This window comes from Montipora foliosa, unplaced genomic scaffold, assembly GCF_036669935.1.
Source record: "Montipora foliosa isolate CH-2021 unplaced genomic scaffold, ASM3666993v2 scaffold_410, whole genome shotgun sequence".
Classification (NCBI taxonomy): domain Eukaryota; kingdom Metazoa; phylum Cnidaria; class Anthozoa; order Scleractinia; family Acroporidae; genus Montipora; species Montipora foliosa.
This window is the reverse complement of record NW_027179713.1, coordinates 70001-95000: the sequence shown is the minus strand read 5'-3', so window position 1 is coordinate 95000 and position 25000 is coordinate 70001. Positions and strand designations below refer to the sequence as shown.

Here is a 25000-nt window from a genome sequence, read left to right as displayed (position 1 = left end):
AGTTGAGTTGTATTGTTTGACGGTAGTTTTCTTTAACAATTTGTGATTCCTTAAATTGTATTTAAATCGGAATATTGGGATTTTTCATTTTTTTTTTCATGTGGTTTAAGTAATAAAATTGCTGACACATTAAAATATAGAGCAGGGATATAGGTTTTCAACAATGTGTGGTACCTTTTCCATTTCCGGCATTCTTTAATTTATAGCCCACAATTTTATGAAAAGTAGGTCACGTGATGGTCTACCTGTAAAGGGCCCGTTAAAATTTAAACACAAAAATTGCTTTCAAAATAATACTGTAGAGAAAAAAAAATGAACACGTTATTTGCGGGAGAAATAATCCATCGAGTTTGGACTCGAGTTCGAGTTCGAGTTGAAGATCGAGTTCAGACTTATGTTGAGCGCCTCAGTGTGTTCTCTTGGTTTTCGTGCGCTTACTAGTGAAGGCATACAGTGCATCAATTTTCTTATATAAACACGCAGTTGACATGTTTAATGAATTTTTGTTTTCTTTGGGCGATTTTGGAAAAATCTGCCTACCCCGCACTACGGCGTCTTTGATATTTTTGGTCCACTGACAAATTTTTCCAAATTTTGCTCGCCGCGTGATTAGGAAAAGCTCCAATTTTGACCCAATTTAAAACAAAACAAATAAAATTCGTACTAGTGCAACCCCCTCCCTATAGACAACCCTAACTAAATATCTAAACCTACCGAAGCCGCAGAACATTTCCTGTCATCTCCTAACAACACACTGCCAACGACATGCAATTAATACCCATCGAAAAATTCTCTTCCATCCGAGACTCTATCCGTAAGGCCACAGAAGTTTTATTTTGTAATCCAAAAAGGCAGAACAATTGATCCCGATGGTCTGAACATCCACGAAGAATCAGACTGTTCCGTTCTATGCTATGTGATTATTTTCTAATATAAGCTTATCTACACTGTGTTTCACTGTGTTTCCGGAACATATTACGAAAATATGCTACATATGCTTGAAATATGCTTATTGTACCTGAAGAAGCCTGGTTTGGCCAGCCGAAATATCGATATACCTTCAAAAAATTCAACCCACCTTGTGTCGCTTTTGAAACAGACGGGCATGCTCGTCGGAACCCCTAAAGGAGACCATCTGGGCGTGGCTCAAGCTTTTTGTGAACCCTGAAGGAGACCAATCTGGGCGTGGCTTAAGCAAAAACAAGTTTAAAAAAAAAATTGAATTTCTGTTTTGTTGAATTCTGTGTTTATTTGCGGAACCCGAAACGAGACCTTAAAATATTCGCGCTTTGCCCGGAACACCCTAAGCGAGACCAAAATCCAAAATTTACACCCCTAAGCGAGACGACGAGCATCCCCGTCTGTTTCATATGGGAGTTCCCCCCCCCCCCCCCCGGGCGTTCCGGTTGCTCGCTCTAATTTCTGACTGTTTTGCCTACCAAGATGCAGGTCTGTGCTGTGCAACTCGGACTTACGCATAAGCAATTAAGCCACTTCCTTCAGTCTCTTCGAAATTACCCTTTGATCCATGATGAAAAGAAGACTTACGTTGTATCACCACACGCCTCCTCTGGCGACGAAGTTATCTCTATTGTTGCTGTTGTTTCCTCGCTGAAAACGGGCATGTTTCAGCGTTAATTTGCATTCGAAAATAAAGTCTTCATAAACTGAATTAAACCTACCGTTCCATTGCCAATTCCACGATGGCCAGCAACAAGACCAACCAGGCTGATGACGAGACCTCGTATCATACCACGTCAGGAGCCCTATCTGACCACGTGGGGACCTCGTATCAAACCCGCTTATGCCTTGAAAACACGTGTAACACAAGACGACCACTTGGACAGCGTCACAGTCACGCATCACGCATCCTCGATTTACGGGGCCTAGGACCGTACTGAAGACCTCGGGCACCTAAGCCTCAAAATATTTCCTTACAATGCTATGCCAAAGTTGAGATGCAAGGTATCTTTATGTGCCACTTGTACTTTCTTAACAGAAAAGGACACTGCTTCGATTCAAATCCTTTCTCTTCATGAGAGATCGTTGGTTAGCATTTACACTTCAAGGAAAAATATTCCTTGTCATACTATCGTTGGTTTGTTTCCTCCCATAAGCACAAGCGGTCCTTCGAAAAATGTAAGTATCTCGGTGGGCTCTGGTTTTGCGGGACCTACCCTACCCTACCCCTCTATTTCTCTTTGGGGGGAGGGGAGTTTATTTTTATAGTCAACTTTAACTCGAAGTCCAACTCGAAGTCCAACTCGAAGTCCAACTCGAACTCGAACTCGAACTCGAATCCAAACTCGATGGTTCGGGATTCCCGGTAAAAGTATGTTTATGCCGCGTTTTCCGGTCGGCGTCTTGTTCTAAAAATGATTCATTGTGTTAGGATGTTTTTTTTTTGCAAAAGTTCTGTTCGTTGTCAGATAGTTGAGCTGTGTGAGAAGAAAGGTTGAAGACGAGCGACATCAGTAAAATAAAAGTTGAAGTTTGCAAAGAACGGCCTGTTGAGTCTTTTTTTTTTTTTTTTACAAAAATTATATTACTTACATTACGGGCTACTTACTCTACTAACAATACAATGCAATACTCTACTTTTTTTTCACATTAAGAACAAAATTACATTATTACATTGCAGCAAAAAGAAGCAAAAAAAAGAAAAATCAATAAATAAATCAAAAAATATATATATACACATGCACACATCCATATACACATATACATATACATATACATATACATTTACACCTCAACAGGGTCACCAAATAGCAAACTAGATGAAAAAATCCATTTCTTTTTGAAAAAATGATCATTATTTATATTGTTTTTTAAACTTATGAAACCTTCAATTTCATACTTCATTTTCAGTCTGACCTTAAATCTCTGTAAGTCAGGGTACCTTTGATCTCTCCTGCAGTCCCATAGATACAATTTTCCGATAATAATAAAAAAATTCAGAAGGTTTAGAAGTGAAGAATTTTGAGAGGAGATTATTCCCACTACTACATCTTGAAGTGATAATTGGATCCTGTCATTCGTTAGAGAGAGCCAATAGCACTCGAAATCAGACCAAAAGAACCTTGAATGCCTGCACAGAAAAAGTAAGTGGTGTAATGTTTCAGGTACTGTCTCACAAAAACTACAGAGGTTACTCTCTTTGAAACCGATCTTATGCAATTTAACATCAGTAAACAGAATAGAGTTTAATATTTTGTATTGAAAAGCTTTTACGTATGGTTCAAAAGCAACACTTTGAGGAAGTATAAAGACTTGTTTCAGCTGGTCAAGAGACAGGTGGAATTCACTTCTTAGATTAATAGTAGCATTTGGAAATTGCGCCTTATTACTGATTAATAAATTATAATAATCTCTTGATTTTTTTTTCGTTACATCAAAGGTGTTATTTTTTATTTTTAAGATTGGAGTAGGTGCTGGAGGATTCTGAGGAGTATCTAATTTAAGGTTAATTGGTATAGAGTGACGGAGTCCTGCCCACTTTAAAAGATTTGTTTTGCTAAGTTTGCGTGTGACACAGTTAAATGATTCTTCAATGTTCAAATGAAATAACAGATCCTTGACAAAAAGTATTCCAGATTCAAAATACTTTTTATAGTAAACAGGTTTATTTCCAATGCGTATCTCTTTATTGTTCCAAATTATATAGCACCAATTGCGTTCTGAATCAAAGGTATTTCGAAAATGAGTCCACCAACTCAGAAGTTCATAGTAAAATTGAGAAAATTTTGAATAATCTTTCAAATCACAATCACAGTTAAAGAAGAATAAAGCACCGAACCGTTCCAAAAGGTAACATAGGTAGCTTTTCCATGTTCCACCATTTTCACTAAATATTGGTTTTAGCCATGCTAATCTTAGAGATGTAATCATACTATCTATATCAATCATTTTTAAGCCTCCATGTTCAGAATCGTTTATTGTAGACGCTCGAGTAACTTTGTCTGTCCCTTTCCATAGAAATTTAAATAACAACCTGTTTAAATCCTTACCAATTCCTTGGGGGTCGGAATTAGGGATGATATATACACCAATTTAGGGATTAGAAAGGATTTTATGATTGTCACTTTACCATAAATGGAAAGACCTCTTGACGACCAGATATTAATAAGTTTTTTAATAGAATCCAATCTTTCTATGAATTTTTTTTCCTGAAGTAACTTAATATCATACGTAAAATATACTCCAAGCGCCTTTATCGGCTCATCTGGACATTTGATTCCAAAAGGTTTCGATTTGCTGTGTCTAGCAGATCCAGTCCACATTCCTTCTGTCTTTGTGCAGTTGATCTTTAAACCAGAAACACTTCTAAAAAAGTCTAGCAATTTGAGACGAAAAAAATCGTTCGCACTTAAAATGGTTTCGCGTTGACAGATTTTTTTGCAAAACAAACAAAATTTCGCGTAGTGCGAACAGGCCCTTAACGTGCATGTTTAGAAGCGGAAATGACAGATCATAATAAGTCACGAACAGTCTCCGGAGCAACTTTTCCGTTTTTTGGGAGAGAGATTCAGACTTAATGAACGCAATTGAAGCACAAGACCGGTATAGGCCAAGGTAGTTGTTTTGGAGCCACCATCAAGGCGGAAATCTGCAGCAATATTCGCCGAACACCTTCTGCTGGCAACGACACTTTTTATTAGTTTGGCGTCTGGCAAGCAAGAGCAAGAAAGCACCCAACCTCACTCAACAACACTCCAACATACTTTACTCCTCAGATCGTTGCAAAAACGTTTTCAAAACACTTCCTTAAAGTGGCTTATGCGTTTTGGGGCTGCATCTGTACAGATATAAACGGAAAGTAAACGTAGTACCGTCACTAAATACTTTTGCCGCATGCTAATTATTCTCATTTCCCAACAGAAACGGCTGCCATGAATCAGCGCCAGATCGCTCTGTTTCTTGGCTTTCATTTCAATGTTCTGATCGTAAATGCAGCTAACGATGCTGAAAGAGTAAGGATTCTGTTTAGGTAGTGTGGGGTGTACGTGATAACAAAGATGGGATTGTGTTTCCTCATGTGTTTCTGTTACTCCATGAAGAAAGAAAGACTCTTAAGAACAGGAGAAGCCCTCTACTTTAGCATATTTATTCTAAACTGTAAACGCTAGGAAACTTCCAAGAGAAAAACGCGATGCCCAACTGACAAAACTACACGTATTCTTGATCATCAATGCGTGCCATGAATTAATTATTCTAGAAATGTTCACGCGTTCTCACGTCCAACATAACAATATAAGCTAATTAAAAACCACATTACACGATGTAATGTCGTATTACAACATTCCCCTTTCTTAAAAAAAATTACGTCATCAATGCCAAAAAGAAAAAAGAGTGATAAAACGTCTTTACATTTTTTCCCTTTTCATTTTATACTTAAAAGAAAGAGAAAAAATAAAAACAAGCCTATTCTTGTACAGTTGTCTTAAATTAGGAAAAGTCTTAAATTTTCTAATGCCTCTACATTTCGTCAGCCAGTCTTAAAGGTGGTCTAACGTTACGTCGTGGCCGAGACAGCGATGCCGACCGGGCCCAGATCTGGAGCGCACTGCTTCGGCAATGACGCCAGGGACGGCTGGTTAGTGACATCAGCCGGCGCGGAACTGCGATGCTTCACTGGCTCTGGGATGTCTAGTGCCTGATTAACGCCTTGTGGTAGGTCCTGGACCGCCGGACGGATATGGCGACGATTTATGAAAAACCTGGTACCGGATTCGGTCTGTACTTCATATCTCCTAGGTGAACTATCAGTTGCCTGGTGAATCACTGTGGCCTTACGCCAAAATGGTTTCTTAGGGTCTAACTGGAAACGACCACTCTGATAATTGCTGCAAGTCCTGAAACTGCCTGGCTGTCCGATTGCAGTGTTCACCTTGGGCCTGTTTCTGTGCTATTTGCGCCTCCCTGCTGATCTCCGGACTGGGATGCAGATATGAACAGACAGGAGCTCTCTGACTTCGGCTGAGTGAGCAATTCTACTGGACTTTGCTGACCTGGTCTGATTGGCGTCGCCCGGTAGATCAACATCGCAAGATGCGGATCAGAATCTGACTCTTCCGCTTTCTCCATGATGTTCTTTACAACTTTAACCATGGCTTCAATAAAACCATTCGACTGAGGATACCTTGGGCTCGATCGAGTGCTCTACTTGGAACCTGTACTGACGGGCAAATTCTTTGAAATAATCAGACATGATCTGAGTTCCTTGATCCGTGAACACTGTCACTGGTATCCCATGTTCTGCAAATATGGTCTTGAGCAGACTGATCACGTGACTCGCCGTCAGATTCATCAGTTTTTTCAATACAGGAAATTTGCTGAAGTAATCGGCGACTAGTAAGTAGCGGTGAAAACGATATTGCAAAATATCGAGTGCAACTTTCAACCATGACAAACTAGGCACATCATGTGACAGCAAAGGTTCTTTTGCTGGGATGGTTTGTGTTCCTGACAAACGTCACATGCTTTCACCGCATTTCTCATATCATCTGAGATTCCAGGCCAAAAAACTGTCTCACGTGCCCTTAAAAGAGTTTTCTCCTCTCCCAGGTGACGTGCATGGAGATCCTTCAAATATTCTGCTCTCTGGGAAGTTGGAATGACAAGTCGATGAGTCTTGAATATCAGGCCATCTTCAATTGCGAGCTCTTCACGGTAATTCCAGTAATGCTGCACTACTTCCGGAAGTTTCCTCTTCTGAAGCGGCCAACCATGGAAAATGTAATGACATAACTGGCTCAGTGCCGGATCTGCAGTGGTGGCAATTCTAGTCCTGTGAAGACGGTTGTCCGTTGCCGGAACGGCGGAGGTAATCTGATACACTGGAATCACATCCATCTGCATTGCGTCCATAGGCTTTTGGCTGAGAGGGTCCACTCGACTGAGGGCGTCTGCAACTGCGTTATCCTTTCCACTAATGAACTCTACCTAAATTTCATATCCAGCCAGTATCAGAAGCAATCTTTGAAGCCTAGGGCAGGCGGTGGCAATACTTTTCTTCCAAATCGCTTCCATAGGTTTGTGATCTGTTTGAACTTGAACTGGCTATACTTACAAAATAGTTATGTATCCTCTCCATAGCGAATACTACTCCTAGTAACTCTCTTTCGGTGTTGGAATAGCGTTCCTCAGCTGGAGTGAGAGTCCTGGAAACGTAGACCACTCGTCTTCCTTGTTGTAGCAATACTGCATCCAAACCTTTCATGGAGGCATCTGTTTGAATGACATGATCAGCCTTCGGGTTAAAAAACGACAGCACAGGGATTCTGGTGAGCTTCTCTTTGATGGCATCGAAGGCGATAAGCGAACAGTTTTCAGAGAGCGAAGCTCGAGGAAAACTGTGAGCTTCGAGGAACAGATAATGTCCAAGGACAAATATCCGAGCATATTTTCGCTTCAGTTAAACGAATATGCTTGGGGAAAAAGTACAACATTTCAGTGAAAGGAAAACATACTTTTTTAATTGTGTGGATAAGAGTGGCGGATACGATTTACAAACAGCTTACAGTCAAAAACGTTAACAGCGTATGAAGTGGATTATTTGGTGTTTTCTGGTACCGCTCTATCGACCAGCAGGTTTATGTCTTCTTGTGTTACGAAAGCAAACCGTTCTGCCATCCTAACATTAATTTTAATGTGAGACTTGAATCCTGAAGTCGGTTTTAAAAATTGGGGAATATCATTGGGGAATATCCTCGGATATTCCCCAGTTTTAGCTGGGGAATATTCGCCCACGTGACGCGTTTAGACCAATCGCGCGCGGGCAAAAATATTTGGTGGATTATAATGCCTGATATTTAGTTTTGAGGCCTCGAACTCAGAACGACGGAGTTTGCTGCAGAAGCTCCTGCCCCTTCACTTTATTGCGAAAACATCCGCACTTTGTTGCATATTAGTCACAGATAAATGCACTCCAATACCGTGTGAGGAATTTTTGGTTTGTTAAAATTTGAAGGAAATATCACGCACAAAGTCGAAACTCCCATCTCATACTTAATTTAGGCAGAAAAGTTCCATAAAATCAGCCGCCGAAGACAAACGAAGAATTCCTCACATGGTATTTGGGGTAGTACAATCCTCTATTAGAACTGAAAATTTGGAAGTGATATCTTAAAACCCGTCGAGTCAGGTGGTCCGAGAAGTTGAAATTTTTGCGTGAAAATAAACCCCTAGAAAATAGAGCTTGAAGATTCCGTGTGCAGTTCACAGCACAGGCAGCCCAAGCTCGTCATACGATTTGTAGCCCTTGTATGGGAAAATTAACTTTGGGATTATAAATGCTAAAATAAGCTGTAAATGTAGAAATAAACTTCACTTACCTCACTTACCTTACCGTACTGTCATTGGACAATTTGAAACACTTGGCCAATGAGAGTGCAGAATGTAATACGATCGCCATCAAGCTATAACAGCCGTTGCCACACATCTAGCTGAACGCATGGGAAGATTATAGAGTGCCGAACATTATTTGGAATTTATCCGCCAAAAAATCGCTGTGTGGTCCCGGAGTGGAGTTGATGTGATAGGAAATTTATCTGACCTTAAGGCTGTGGTGTTTTTATGGCGATTCGGACCGTTGGTTTGTGATGCGAGAGAAATTTGTGGGACGTGCTCGCCGCGAGTCACCAGCCTTTCTTCTCTCTATGAGGGGAAATGACAACTAACGACATCATAAAAAATCGAAAGCCGCAAACCCGTCTAAAACTGACACAAGTTTGCCCTCCGATTGCACAGAAAAGACGAGGACAACTGTACGTAGAGGCAAGTGAAGTTTATTTCTACATTTACAGCTTATTTTAGCATTTATAAGCTCAAAGTTCCCCTACAAAGGCTATAGATCGTACACTGAGCTTGGGCTGCCTGTGTTCAAAGTCTGCTGAATAACTCCGCCAATTATGCTGCGCTAATCAGCGTTCGGGCACGTGCTAAGGTAGCAGATCGTGCGTGAAGGCGTTCAATTGACACCTAGTCCTTTCACGCGTGATCAGCTAAACTAACGCCTCATTAAGCCTCATAAGGCCTAAAAACTATGTTTAGGCCTAAGATTAGCCAATTTGAAGGCTTTGGGTTGCTTTAGTATACGTTAAACACTTCACAAACAGATGAGCTTTGGAACTGGGTTTAGGTTTTAGGGTTAGGGTTAGGGTTAGGGTTAGACAAAAGGGTTAAACCTTTGCCTAAAAGGTTAGCGGGGTGCCAGCTGCGGGGTGCCACTCACCTGACTGCATACTTACCCAAACTCAGGAAAGAAAACGTGGAGGGGGGGGGGGGGGGGGGAAAGGAGAGGAGAGGACGGGGTAAGAATCCGCAAAGGTTCACATGAGAAGCAGGAAGAGATACGCAGAGATCAGCTGAATGCAATGTTGCATAACGCGAGAAGCTACGACGCCCGTAAAAACCCCTGAAGGCCACCCTGCAGGTCACATTTGCAAATGGCAAAGGCTGGTGGACACGTTTGTTCGACTCTAACTTTACCTAAATGCTATTTATCCACATTATTAAAACAATGACCTGTATTTATGAGTGACCTGTAAGATTGAGCAACAGCTTATGCTGCATCACCCCTTATACTTTGTATAAGGAAATGAATGATATTGACTTGCATTAGCTCGTTCACTTGGAAGAAAGCTGTGCCCACCCTCTTTAATTTTGCCTCCAGTTGTACCTTATGCATAACATTTGTTCCCAGATACTGGTATTACAGGGACTCCTCTGCCAGTGATTAACACATTTTGAAGCAGAGGCATTCTAAATTAATTCAGTCCTTTTTGATGTCATAGGTTGTGTTTATTATACTGCTACAAGTAATTCAGCTACGGGCCTTCTCCAGTGGCCCCCCCTTGAGTACGTGTGAGTACATGACACCACACCATAGCGATACGAAAGGCCAATCTGGACCTTCCCCTTACAACATCACTGTGTCCAACAGTTCTTACAACCCTGGTGATAATCTTACAGTTAGCATTTCTGGATCAAAGAATTTTACGGGATTTATGTTGCAAGTCCAGAGTATCAATGCTTTTGTTCCTTGGCCAGTTGGAGAGTTTATTGAAATTGATAATGGTAGGTAAATAAGCCTCTCATAGGTGATGTGGTTAGTTTTCTCGTTTTATCATGAGCAACATGTTAGAAGGAAACAATGATCAAACTCTTTGGGGTACCAGCATTTAGCACATTATTACACCACTGTCAGACCAATAGCTTGCAAGTTGCCAGGAATGAGTTACTGTTTAGTTTTGAGCACGTGTAAATCTCCAGTCGGTTTACTTAGTTTTCAGGCATTTTTTTTGGAATTTTGCTCCTCGGGTTTTATGAGCTCTGGGTGCATGTTCCCTTTCCACATTTTTCAATTCAATATAAGCTGTATTTATCAGTATTAGACTCATTAATAATTCATGATGGGAAAACAAAGAAATGTTTTATTAATCAATATCTCTATATCTGATACAGATTTCTCTTCATTTACATAAACGTTTCTTTCGTTTTTCCCTGTTAAAATGTCTTGAATCACCATAACATTAGGTGTACATTAACACCTAATTGCTGATGTTTAATAAGTCATATACAAATATTGGCATCAGATCTGTATGGAAAAAGAGAATCAGATTATATAAATACATTGTATTGTGCAAAGTACAACAGCCTATTTTGGTCCTTTCCTTTTTTTCTCAGAAACAAAGAATATACATTGTTCCGGAGGTCAACCAAAGGTGATTTGTGCAAAAGTAGTGTTTTAAGCAATACAGTAGAGATCATAATCTTGTAATAGTTATTTAAATGGCCAAGCTTCAAACTGGTTTGGGGGCTTAAATTATTGAGATTTGTGTGGGCTTTTTTCTCTCGCCTTTTTGTCTCTTTTTTCTTGCCTTTATACTTGCCTTGTATGCTCTGCGGTAGGAAAAAAGCAAGTGACACCAATGCTTCCTAAACTACAAAGTCCAGAGTACATCATGTACTTTTTGGGTCCAAAAACCCGTAATTTTGTAAACATATACTATCCATTTATTCTTAAAAGCTGGGCCTTAACATGTAATAAAAAACATAAAAAAGCTACGAAAACCAAAGGAATAGTAATAGTAAAATTCGAAGCTTTGAAGTGTCATCTTTTGTTAAATTTGTCACCTTTTTTCTTTGAGTCTTCGTATTTTTATTTAAGCCTTCACCTTTAGCATCAAAGTGGATCGTTTCGCTGTAATCTTTGTCGATCTTCAGCATACATTAAGTCTTGCTTGTAAACTTTTACTTCCGCATTTACATGTACAGTTGTTAATTGGAAACTACATTTTTGACTAAACACTTCTGTGAGGAACCGAAGAACATGTGAAAGTTTAATTTCGTCGATATTATTTAAACTGATCCCTGTTTAGTGATTATGTTAACGCTAATTTGGTTTTCGGTGCGTGTTCAGTTATTTGCATGTAAATCATTGAGTCTCAGTGATTGAAACTGACATAAAGGTTTGGGAGACATCATACGTTTGTGAGCTTTGTATGAGTTTTTTACTCCCTTAGCTTTGAGACAGTGACCGCGTGTAATTGCTAGGCTGCTTTCTTCAAGTCTGGCATGCAAGAGCAGCGTCCCACCAGATTTTTTGATAGTGTTGTGTTTGAAGGCACGGATAATTAGCTTACTAACAAGCAAAGGATTGATTGATGATTAATTTTAAACTCACGCAAACCCACAAGATATTGCTAAGGATGTGCTAAGCGATTAACCTTTCTTCTTCCAAGTGGGAAAAAGAGCAATTTGGAAATCGCACTTGACAATACTTTCATCCAGGATTCGAACAACAAGGAGTCGAAGTTAAACTGCCACCAACGGCTATGTCGAGTCAGGGTTTTCCTCATGTACATTGGTCACAAGGGTCAAGACTAAAAACAGACAGCATGTGGTTCAAATGTATTCCATTCTAGACTCTGGCTTCCAGAAAGGCAGGTAACTAGATGTACGCACGATTTGGATATCCAACACGAAGTGCAGCGTCTGACACTTGCAGACTGCAGAATGCACACCGCACATTGCAGACTAACCATAAATCACAGTTATTGAAAGCTAACCATTTTAAAATGGGTGCTTAGATTTGATACTGTTTTATCAGCGCTATTTGTAGGCAATCTGCAGTCTCCGGTCTGCAGTCTGCAGTTGTCATACACCTCATGAAATGTCCCTTTGAGTGTTAGCATTTGTTTCCTATTTTGTAGGAATCAGGGAAGTGTAAGTAAGGGTTAGCGTTATTTCTTGGTGAGGATAAAAGCAGCTGTTTATCTTTACTTGAGGACTGGACTTTGGGCGACACTATGTGACACTGAATGTCTGTTTAGGAAAGATCAGATAGTGTTGATGACTGATGATGTACAAGCAATGGTTCATCAGGTGCGAATTCGACCAAGTGACAGTGACGCACTGCAGTTTCTATGGTGGCCAGAGGGTAAACTTGACAGCCAACCGGAGGAGTACCAGATGATAGTCCATCTGTTTGGAGGTGCGCCTTCCTCAAGTCGTGCAAACGTCGCGCTAAAGAAAACGGCAGAAGATAACAACCGATCACAATCCTTCACATGGAATTATCAGCAGCTGTCAAACCAACAAGGCTGGACTGTACTTGCGTCCTGTGCTCCAGGGAAAACAAACCTTTGTTGCCAATTAAGCAGCTACAATACACGATGCCTCGTTACCTTCCTAGTGGAGGTACTTAAATACACAAAGGAATCCAGTGGATGATGGGGTACATGCTGACTCTCTACACCGCTGGGTTTTCTGTCCAAAATTTCAGTTGAGTGAGACGTGGCTACACTGACCTGTTGACATGAACGTCTACATACCCGATGATAAAGTGAAAGTTAAAGTTGAAACAGAAATGGAATCTGCTGAAATTATAGCGAAACTCTCATCTTGATCTCAACAATGTGGTAGCCTGGACACTCCGATACAAGACAGACTGAAAGCATCTGGTGAAGAGTCGAGGAATTGGATAATCAGCGTATCACGGTCCCATCAGCGTAGCAGAGCTGAGCAATGCAGAGGGTGAAATACTAAAGTACATTCAGAATCAACCCTTCAAGTACAAGATTAATAAATAAAGAGTGAAAAGAGGCAGTCACACATGAGGAGTCAGAAAGACTTGAACAAATCTAGAAGCATTTACAGGCTTGATCCAGCTCTTATCCAATGACCTCTACTTGTCGGAGGTCACCAAAAACATTGTGCCCCACAACACCAATGTCAAGCACCTGATTATGCTACCCAAAGATCATTATGTGTTCTAGCTGATCATCTGTTATTTCCACCACATTTCTGGACATTCAGGTAAAGAGTACAGCCAGTATCTTATCCATTAGAGGTAGTTAACAATAAATGGAAGATCGACTGTACAAAGAATTCTGGCTGTACAAGTGCTTTACCTTCCGAAAACATCATGCTCTAACAACAGAATACAACAGGTCTACCTGGAAATCGGGTAAAGGCCTCCAAACCACCCATCTCCTTTGCGGTTGTTGACTGCTTCGGACCCTTCGAAGCATGTCGTGAAAGATCCAAAGTTAAAAGGTGTAGCGTTATTTTCACCTGTCACTGGATACTAAAGCCTTTATTAACTAAAGGACTCCAAAGATTGTTTTGTGAGAAAAAGCCTGCTCGATGAAACTCGTTTGTGAAGTGAAGTTATTAGTGTCTCCCCTAGAGGCTTTTCAGGACTAATTTGCAATGCTTTTTGTGGGGAACGTTTTGGCCAGACTGCATCTTACGCAGTTTACAAAAATGGACATTGGACAATGGAGGTAACTTTGAATGGACGAGAAAGAACTTTATGATGCAATCAATAGCTTGAATCAGTGCCAGATTCACGAATAACTTCTCCACCAGACATCAAATGGACCTTCAAATTTTCCACTGGTTCTCATCACAGTGGAGTATGTATTGAGTGTGTATGTAATTACTGAATGACGAGGCCTTAACACCATGATCTGTGAAAATGGAAGGCCGATCACAATGCAAACTCTCTGATGTTCCATGTGACCTAAAACCTCTGATTCCCAATCACATGCTATTGTTCCGAGCCAGACCCGCCACCCCATTTGGAATCTTATCTAAGCCAATTGTCTTGTCTCAAAGTTTCATAAAAGCCTGCTCTTAAGAATCCGTGGACAGCGGGTATGTCCCCTAGACTTGTATGTAATAAACACCAGCCAAACTCTAGAGTGAAAAAAGGTACTGGCTTGGGGAAAAAACCTCCCTTCTTCTGCTGGTTGCTATAAAAGTGTCTTATCTTTTTTTCTTTTTGTTATCAGAATACTGTTGGTCACAACAATCCTGAAAAAGTCAAATGGACTTCTCGTCAGTTTACTTGGAAAGCCCCTCGGATGAGTGCTGGCGACATACACTTTGTGTAAGATAAAGTATAAAATTCTGTTTTTTTCTTCCAGTACCTTGTTTGTAGGTATTTGATTCCAAAAGCCAACAGAACTTTGTCCCAAAGATTGAAGTTGTCTTTTTTGAATATACTCTGAAATTCCAATATCATATTCAATTTGTAAAAGTTGAGTGAGTTTCAATTGCGGGTGAGAAAGATGTTGAAGATCAACAGATTGATGAGTAAAACCCATACAGCATTAGAAATGCACAGCATCTTTGTTTTTCTTTTTATGTGACATCCAATTGCCGATCCTTTGTTTTCTTTGATACGCTGATCTAAGGAAAGAATTAAACCAGAGACAACCGCAAAGATTTTAGGATCTTTAAGAAGCGCCAAAGTAAGCTTGACTTTCTTATCTTTGACGGTGAATTATTGCAAAAAAATAATGCATAGAAAGGATCTTTTTGGTCCTTTAGATTTTGCTCACCCAAAGAGGTGTCAGAAGAATATATTTTTTAAAATCCTGGGCAGGCCTTCTGCTTCATGATTTTTTGCAGTGTGAATGTACTTGAAGGAGCGCAGAGGCAGATCCAAGACAACTAGTCATTTTGCCCAATAAGAAATGAATTACAGTAGTTGGAATGAAAACTTTTTTAAACATTTGATTATGATTGAAGTGTTATTTTTAAATAGTGTTCTTGATGTCAGTCAATTGCTTAAGCTCCGTGTTACGTGTACCTTTATTTGAATTGCTAATTGTGGCAACATATGCATGAGAAAATGAAAGACCTCCCTTTTACCTTTGGGTGTGTTTATGTGACTCCTGACTAGTACAGCTTATTTTCATGTGACCATGTAACTCATTGTTAATTATTTCAAGGGTAAAAGTGAACTTTACACGCCTCCCGCACCCTGCTAAAAAAAATACTAAAATAGCATTATTTTTCAGTGCTACAATCGTAGAGAACTATTTCAAGTTTTGGGTTCGAGTAACATCGGCAGTTATTACCGGACCTCCCACTGAAAACATCACGAGAGGTACTCCCAGTGAAAGCTTCCAGGTATGTTGGCCATTATTGAAAGGTAATCAATTAAAAGTTAGGCACAACTCTTTGTTTTTGTGTTCAAGTTATGAGTTCTTGCCCTTCTTTTTCTTTATCATACATCTCTTTGTCAGTCTCCCCCATGATAGTGACGGAAGCTGTCTTCCTTTTCTAGTAAAGTCTTCTACATCTGCATGCACATGAATCCACTACTTATTCTTGGTACAATCATCAACCAGGTTACCCTTTTAGATCCCACTTTGTCTTTAATGTGAAAGTTTATTTATTGAGGTGTCTGATATTTTTGGCCAGCATTTCCAGTCAGATAGCACTGACAACCCTTTCCCTCATCATTCTTCTCTGACCAGGCCTAAAGTACAGGATATTGCACATACCATTTAGTTTACTCATCATCTCTTATAATTACTGAAATTCTTTCCATATAGTTATTCGTCAAAACATTCATTGTTTGTTGCTTATCGTACTGCCAAGGAATGTACTAATGGATCTCTTTAGCTTGTAGGTTTTGTTTTCCCATTTCAGACGACGTGATGTTCCCAAGGGAATTTTCTTTTTGTTTTTACATACGTTATGCATACATATGCACGTGAAAGAAACTGTTCCCTGGAGTAACATCACGTGGTCTGAAATGGGAAAACAAAACGTACAGGCTAAAGAGATCCATGGGCCTTTTTCGATATTTTAAAATTCAGCTTGATAGCGAGTCAGTGACGACAACGACGAAGGAAAGTGGATGATATGTAAATATTTTTCACATTAGTTCCCACGTGTTTCTATTGTCTTTGTCCTCACTGCCTCACTTTCAAGCTGAATATTTAATATATCGAAAATGACCTATTAAGGCGAATTATCCTCGGGGAAAACATCAGACAAGTGGTGGCAAAACGAATTTCCAGCTAACAAGGCTTAAAATTTCGTGGCCGACTGTCACTGTTTATCTTGCACCGCACATCAAACAAGAACGTTCGGTACAGACAAAATCGAATAGGATTAATCTCATCTTTCAGCGTGTACTGCTTTAAACAAAACGTTTTGTACAAGTAAACCAGACGCGTGACTCATACGCCATAAGAGCATGAACACAGTCAAACTTCGCTTCGATGATCTCGAGCCGGAGCAAAAATAAGTTATCATAATTAAGAACACCACAAAAAAAAAAAAAAACGCGGGAAAAGACACGACATCACGGCCCCACAAACGGGCTGTATTTACGCAGTTCATTTGTTCAACTTAATTTAAGTGTCTTTAACTCAACAAAGTATGTTCCACATACTACTTGATATTCTCTCATTGGTTTACGTGCCATCATTAGTTTCTTCCAAGAGGTATATCTTTGTAATGGGGCGGTGAAACACTCCAACAACTGTCTTGATCCCAGCGGAACGCACGCATCCATGTTGTCCTGTGAACCCTTCCACTACACGGCCAAGTGGCCATCTGTTGCGGACAAGGTTATCCTCTGCAATAAGTAACATGTCGCCAGGCTGCACCTTTCTTCTTGACTTGACCCATTTTGGTCTTCTTTGAAGATCCGGCAGATACTCTCGTACCCAGCATTTCCACTAGTGATCCACAAGGAACTGGACCTTTCTCCATCGCCTCCGGGAAAACGTATCCTCGCTCACAAGTACTCCAGGCGGAAGTTGCGTAACGCTCTGAAACACGAAATGATTCGGTGTCAAGGCTGTGAAATATGCAGGACCATCTGAAACTGCAGTTATGGGGCGGTTATTGACAATCGACTCGACTTCGGCAAGCAATGTTCTCAGCTCTAAATCATTAAGAATCCCATCTCCAACAACGCTCTTCAAGGGCTTCTTTGTAGTTTGCACCAGGCGTTCCCATACTCCGGACATATGAGGAGAAGCAGGTGGTTGTAAGACCCACGTGATACCCTTCTGCTACAGCTGTCGTTCAAACCTTTCTTCAGTCCACTGCGCAATGGACTCCTCCAAGTCCAATAAAGTTAGTTCCTCGATTCGACCAAATCTCTTTAGACGGTCCTCTCCTACTAATAAACTGTCGAAGAATCATAATAAAATTATGTGCCCCTAGCGATGGTGTCACGTCAAGGTAAACAGCACGAGTTGTAAGGCACGTAAATAAACATCCCCATCTTTTTGCGGTTCCGCGGCCCCACTTAACTGTTAGTGGCCCGAAAAGGTCAACACCTGTGAATGTAAACGGAGGATGATACGCTTCCAACCTCGCCCTGGGCAACGGTCCCATGACCTGTTCCTCTCGTTTGGCATTCAGTCTTCGGCATTTTATACAATTCCTAATTGTTCGTTTCACTAGACTTCTTTCAGCAATGATCCAAAACATTCTTCTCAGCTCAGACAACGTTTACTCCCTTCCACTATGAGCAGCAGTCTCGTGATGTGGCGAACAAGCAATTGACTGACATGATGGCCCTTTGGCAAAATCATCGCGTGTTTGTGCCACTGCTTCCTGCAAACGGCCGCCAACTCGCAAGGTTCCATTTAGTAACACTGGTCTCAGGTTTCCTAGCGTGCTTGATTTCTTGACTTCTTTATCTTTTTTTTTCTTTTAATTTTATTTAAATTTTAAAACACCTACATTTACAATAATAAACGCTACATAGACTACTTATAACTTACGATACTGACATTAACAAGAGATAATATGTTTACTGACATATTGTTTACAAACAATGATTACAATGCTTGCAATATTCTTGTTGCCTAATTAGCTTACACGAAGACTAGTTAATACAATACAATAATAAGGCTTTGAATAACAATAAGCAACCAACACAATAAAGAAAGAGGAATTTACTAAAGGCACACGGACTCCTGGACGTACGACGGCTCTGTAGATAATTTACTCTTTAGTAGAATTTTAAACGCTAGGAAGCTAAGAGGTTCATTTTCCTTGGAAGCGGTGTAGATATAGAAACGTGCCACTATCAGGCAAAAATTAAGAGTGCGAAAAGAGAGTTTTTCAGGGTGATGTACATACATTTTATCAGTAACCGTTAGAGTCACCCTGGGCGCAATTTCGGTACATTAAAATTCAGTCCAAAACAAAAGGCATCATCTCGAGGCTCTGGGGAATAAACTCATACAGTAGCCCTTATTCACGATAGCCGCCAAGTTGGTTTTCAAATTGTCATGCAAATTAGCCATGTGTTATCCTGGGGGACAAACATTGGAATAAAGGCAAATTGCGGAAAATCGTTTCGTGTAAATATTGAATTAACATCACTAAAAGTACATTTTAGAATTTAGAATTAAATACCTTTTATAGTAATTTTATATCTTTTGATTGCCTTCGACATTTTGACTTTCTACTTTGTTATCTGCTAATTTTTCAGTAAAAAAAAAAATAGAAGTAACTTGTGTAGGCATTTTATTTTACTACTTAGGTGATAAACATTCAATGAACATGAAACAAATCATCTGTGTGGCCAAGATGTTCGTTATAACCTCTCGAACTTGTGTTGTTTGCCCCCTCAGATTTGCATGATAATAGCAAATCCAACATGGCGGCTATCGTGAATAAGGTCTATTCCTTATAATTTATTCCCCAGAGCCTCGAGATGATGTCTTTTGTTCAGGACTGAATTTTTATATATCGAAACTGGTCTATTCCACCAAGAGGCAAAGGAGTTCCAAAACGTATCGACGTACTGACATTCTACCAATAAATGCACTAGGGCCTGTTTACAGCCACAAGCTTGGCACTTACCATTTTCGACAATTTTAGCCCTGAGGAGTTTGTCGCGTGTGTAAATGATGTTGTGGTTTATTTTGAACTGAAACATGGACAGCTTTATATTTTTAGAGACTTTAAAAGGGAGGCTGTATAACGCCGAGATCTGATCAGTGAAGCCAGCCCTTGTAAGGCGTGCTTCTGATGTAGGCTTTTGAAAGATCTTTGAAATGTAGAAAGAACGCGCATACTGACATATCCAATTTCCTAGATCACTTGAGGAATGGAGAAAACTCATCTCACAATTGTCAACACCACTGATTATATTAAGGTTTCCCTCCAACTTGCTTGGATCGCATTACATTAGTCAAGATAGTGCAGGAAATTTGTTTTAATCGTGTACTTCCTCGTAAACTCTGAAAAAGACACGAATTTCCCTTCTTTATTTAATATATCTGACAAGTTCCTTACACTAGCGTTACACCATTCTTTCTAAAAAACAGATTTTCCGCCAATTGTAATAAGGCGATTGTTCCACAAAAACTCGTCTTTTATATAGGCACCTAATACCTCTTTGTGGTAAAAACGGAAGATCAGGTAAAGGTTTCAGAGAGAAGTTGCATTTACATAACAAGGAACCCCCAACCGCCTATAAGGCTTAATGGTATTGTCTTCCAGGACTGTCTCAGGTGTTAAAAACCGTTTCACCCAGCTTTCTTTCAGAGATTTGTTCCTAATTTCGAAGTCAGGCATATTGAGTCCCCCGTGTTTAATTTTACCGATCATTGTCAACCGTTTGACTTTTGGTGCTTTATGATTCCATATGAAGTTTGATAATAACTTGTTCACCTGATCGACAAAAAGAACGGAAGAGACAAAAATCATTTTAGAAGAAGCTAGCCTTTCGAAAATATTTATTTTCCCATAAAGTGGTAGGTCCCTTGAGGACCAGATGTCAAGACACTTTTCTAGACAGAGTACTTTCTTTTCAAAATTATCTTTTATCGAATTTGGCAGATCATGGGAGCAACAAATGCCCAGACACACACACTTTAATGGCCAGTTTACACCAAAAAGATTCGCAGGTTGCGGTCTGTTTTTTCCCAGCCACATTGCCTCCGTTTTGGATTTGTTGAGTTCCAATCCCGAGCTATTTTTGAAAAGTTGTACTTTCTGAAACAGCTTTTGGATTGAGTTAAAGCCATTTACGAAACATGATGTGTCGTCTGCCTATTGGGATACGTTATACTCCCTTCCTTTAATATTTATTCATTCAATCGACTGATCATTTCCTACATGGAATTTACTAAAATTTGCTAAGACAGCAATTACAAAAAGAATACCGGAGAGCGGACAACCCTGTCTTAAGCCCCGTTTACACGAGCAATTTTTATGTGACAACTTTTATGTGACAATTTTTATTTGCTCGTGTAGATGAGGGAAATTGACCAATTTTTATGTGACAAATACATTTGCTGAACAGCTGGCGTGTTAGCTTTTATGTGACAAATAAAAATTGTCATACACGGAAAATTGCTCGTGTAGACGACTCGTCACATAAAATGTGGCAAATATTGGTGGTCCCCAAGCTTCCACTGAGAACGCGATCAAAATGGCGGCCTCCACGTCGACCAGCGCTGCTTCCAGTAGAGGAATTTATTGGCCAGATCGAGTAGTGACTTTGTTGCTAGAGGCCGTCAGAGAAAAGGAGAGTCTCTGGAACACCAAAAGCGAGGCATACAAGAACCGAAACGTAAAAAAAGCACAGTACGAGGAAGTACTGCAGGTGATAAAAGAAGAATTGCCAGACGTTGATCTGGCAAGCCTCAAAGGTATGCCTACCACTGTTGTTATCGTTAAAATAAAGCAACAATGTATGACATATATTGCTAAACTGAAATAATCTTACCTGCAATTTGCAGGCTTTTGTGCAAAACCATTTGAATTAAAAAAAATCAAAATTTGCATTTACATTCTTTTATCTGGCTTTAATTCCTTAGGTAAAATACAGAGTTTACGAACATTTTACTGTGAAGAGGTGAGAAAAATAAAGAAGAGCCAGGGTACAGGTAGTGGGGCAAGCGATGTTTATGTATCAAAGTGGAAGTTTTTCGATGAGTGCAGCTTCCTAGATGAGGTAATATACAGCAACCGGCAGGTATTTACTAATGTCAGATATGAAGATTCATCACCAGGACCTGGAGGTGAGGAAGAGCAGCTGGCAAATTATGATAATGCAGATACAGAAAGCGAGAGTAATGTTAGTGTTAAAAGTGCAAGCACTACGTACACAACAAAGAGGAAGAGATCTGATGACAATCCTTTGCTGGAGTCTGCCACATCTGCCCTGAACCAGCTTGCAAAAAATGCAGCATCTGCACCTGAAGATGAATGGGATATTTTCGGTAAGGATGTGGCCAGTTCCATCCGACACCAGGGGGATAAAGATTTGCAACGAAGGGTTAAGTTTGCGGTCAAATCAGCAATCTTTCAAGCAACAGAGCCCCCAAGAGTTCCATATCAGCCTTATTATCAAAGAGATGATTCATTTTCTGCCCAGCTACAACAGCCACCATACTAAATGACTTAAGACATGTTGATATTATAAGAATGACTCATAGGAAAACTTAGACCTTATGGCAGACCAGAGTATAGTGCATTCCTGTCCCCAACAGGTAGCAATTGCCTATTATATTACTACAAAAAGTATCCACTTTGTCCTCACTCAAACCCTCTTCTTGTCAAGAGATTCCTAACCAATGAACCCCTCAGAAATATTCTTGACTTGGGTATGGGCCTGAGCAAATTACTATGTACTCTGCTGAATCTTTTTATTCTGTAGCAGAAGTCAATAGTTTTAGCAGCTTACTGTAGTTGTTTGTTAAAGTTACAGTCAGTGATAATATTTTGCTTTTGAAAATTGCATACTTGTAAAGTTTACACTGTAAATGCACAAAATATTTAAAAGTAAGTATTTAAGATTTAACGGACTTGCCACAATTCTGGTTATTATTCATGTTGGACTAATTATTACACTTGAAAAAAGACAGTTGGGTTTTTATTGGTAACCGTGTGAGTTACAATAAAGCAAATGCTTGGGATGCACATCCAGATGTGTACTAATGAAGTTATATGAAAGAAAATTAAATAACAAACTAACAAAAGCATAATTTTGTTCAGTCTTCCTGTCTCTTGGTAGGTCACAGTTTCAGAATTTCTCATCACCTAAGGCTACTTTAGATAAAGCTTTCACAATGAAGACTGGAAGTTAATAATAGGTAACCATGAAAACTGATGGCACCTTCTTCAAAGAAGTAGTCTTTGAGATCATCCCGAACTTCTCTTGCTTGAACTGTTGATGAACGGGCACTAGGATCCGAGCGTAGGTCACAAATGTCATCACTGCCTATTTGGTTTCTCCACGATCCTGGCACAACATTACCAAATTCATCCTCATTGTCGATGGAGCCTGGAGCTGAGTAGCATTTGTCCTTCCTGGTCATCAGAAAGTTGTGTAATGCAATGCAAGCACGCACTACTTGCATTGCATTTGGAACATCCAACTCTAGTGTTCTCAGTAGCAATCTAAATCGAGTGCACAGCAATCCAAAAGCGTTTTCCACAATCCTCCTCGCTCTTGATAGGCGATAATTGAATATTTTCTCGTCACCCATTGCTGTTCCCATCTAAGGCAAAAGCATCATCGCCCAACAAAAAATAAGGTATTGGTGTTGTTCTTTCTCCAAGGTCAGCTGGTTCTGGGAAATGGTTTGACTTGCACGTATTTCCTAGGCAACTGTCCTTAAAAATTTCCCCATCAGACTGGCTTCCTGGTGAGCCGAGATCGAACGAAATAAATTTAGCATTGGCATCAGCTATAGCTAGGAGAACAATACTGAATTGCTTTTTGTAGTTGAAGTACTCAGAGCCTGAGTTTGGGGGAGCACGCATGTTAATATGTTTACCATCTATGGCTCCAACTGCATGTGGAAACTGCCATTTGGATTCAAATTCCTGTGCAATTTGTTCCCAATGTTGTTTTGAACTTGGTGGCTGTAGGTATTCATCCCTCAAAACATTATACAGGGCTTCACACACCTCAGGTATGATTTTTGAAATAGATGAAACAGATATGCGAAAGCTATACATGAGATCTTGGTATGAGCAACCTGATGCCAAAAATCTCAAGGTAACACATAAGCGGTCATTGACTGAAATGGCATCTCTCATGACAGTGTTTTTCTTTCCAATTAGAGGAGTTAGCTTCTCACAAAGCTCATATCAAACAGAACAGAGTCCATCCTAAAAATTAGAAGGAAATATGACAATTTAATAACAATTGAGAATATCTCAGGTAGCCCAGGAAGGTTTATCTTATTTCCAGCATATAAAAATGCAGTGGAAATCAGAGCTACAGCACAACAATCTTTATGTAGCACACTGTTGATTGCCAAGACAGAAAGGGTACATTCTACAATGAAACAATTGTTAAACTATCATGCCTTAGAGGGGCCCTTGGTGTATTGTATTTGAGTTCTGGAGCTCTCTTGGGTGCACATGAGCTGCCCAAAAGCTGGAATTCGCTTTTTAGAAAGATTATACTTTTGAATGAGGTGGTGAGAAAGGAGGTTGATGGGGGTGGGCTACTTATTCCCAAAGAAATACTTCATCGTGTGGGACAACAAAAATAGTATGCTCATTTTTGAAGTTCTATTGATAGTACTATTCTTCTCCCAACAACAAGGGATGCACAGAATAATAAAATAAATAAAGTTTCTAAGTAAGACAATACAACGTGAACATCGATTCAGAACTTTTACAAATCATGCTTGTTCTTCTTATTTAAGACGTCAGTAACAGTTTTGGTTCTTGTTTAAACCAACGCCAACATTATTTCATGAAACCTGTTAAAGAAAGTTGAAATAGCGACCACGAGACAGTACGAGATTGAGTACAAGTACGAATTTTCAAAATCTTGTTCGCGTGCTTTGGATGATCGCTAGTGCAATCAATCTTGTTTCTACAATCTCCTGGTCTGCTGGTAAACAACAAGGAACAGTGAGGGGAGGAGACTGGTTTGAAATTAAAAATTCATACTTGTACTCAAATCTGAAGGTCCTAATACATTGTACTCACCGAAAAAAAAATTTGAATTCGTCATGGTCAGTCTCTCGCAGTTCTTTTACTAAATTTTGGGCCAAACCCTGGGCTTCTCGCCGCTGCTGAGTTTTCCAGGGCTTAACCCAACACCTACGCTTCTTTTTCTTCATTCTTTGTTGTTTATATAATACGAGAAACGCTATAATCGCAGCAGCTTCAAGTTTTTGCTTGTTCGTAAGCGCCATATTTCGTGGGTGACTACACAGCCTCTCCTTTATTCTGCGTATCTCAGCTATTCAAAATCATTACTGGCGCACTAAACTTCACACTGTTGACAATTATTTGCTATGCCATCTACACTATCAAATATATTTGTCACATAAAAATTGTCACATAAAAATTGCTCGTGTAAACGGGGCTTTACGCCGCGTTCTAACTCAAAGAAAGGTGTCGCGTGACCGTTATTTATAACACAGCTTTGAATATTGTTATAATATATAGATTTAGCCAAGCCTAAAAGCGAAGCTTCCGGCTATTTTATTCTTACTGGCTGTAGGATTAGTGAAAATAAAAGGCTTTGGAATTGTCCGCCTTTTGGTTTTCTCGGATATTGCTTAATTATGCCATTTTCTTCGCAGCCTAGCTAGTCAATACCACGGTTAATTTCACCTGAAAAACCGACTGATCGCATGAATCACGAAGAGATGAGTGTGATATCGGTTTTTCCAGCGAAATTTACTGTCGAATTCACCAGTGAGGCAATTAATTTTTCTCGAATCCCAAGAGTTTTAGA

At 39.9% G+C, this 25000-nt stretch overlaps 2 protein-coding genes across 5 annotated transcripts in view; both read left to right on the top strand.

The window, feature by feature from the left end:
• Positions 1 to 25000, top strand: part of LOC137988172 (ferric-chelate reductase 1-like) — a 95813-nt gene that overhangs the window by 5415 nt on the left and 65398 nt on the right. For all 4 annotated transcript variants that reach the window (XM_068834224.1, XM_068834223.1, XM_068834222.1 and 1 more), the window contains 4 exons: positions 9798 to 10080; positions 10690 to 10727; positions 14304 to 14401; positions 15318 to 15429. In XM_068834224.1, the coding sequence (XP_068690325.1) occupies positions 9798 to 10080; positions 10690 to 10727; positions 14304 to 14401; positions 15318 to 15429 (531 nt within the window). The remainder of the gene's footprint in view (positions 1 to 9797; positions 10081 to 10689; positions 10728 to 14303; positions 14402 to 15317; positions 15430 to 25000) is intronic.
• On the top strand, positions 20572 to 21688 carry LOC137988173 (uncharacterized). The gene is made up of 2 exons (XM_068834226.1): positions 20572 to 20939; positions 21108 to 21688. Exons 1-2 carry the CDS (start codon positions 20720 to 20722, stop codon positions 21686 to 21688), a joined length of 801 nt encoding a protein of 266 aa, XP_068690327.1. The 5' UTR covers positions 20572 to 20719.

What these genes read in the sequence shown, in the direction of transcription:
- LOC137988173 (XM_068834226.1), top strand. Translation starts at nt 20,720, where the DNA reads ATGGCGGCCTCCACGTCGACCAGCGCTGCTTCCAGTAGAGGAATTTAT. An exon ending in TGATCTGGCAAGCCTCAAAG is followed by an intron (nt 20,940 to 21,107) that starts GTATGCCTACCA and finishes TTAATTCCTTAG; the next exon opens with GTAAAATACAGAGTTTACGA.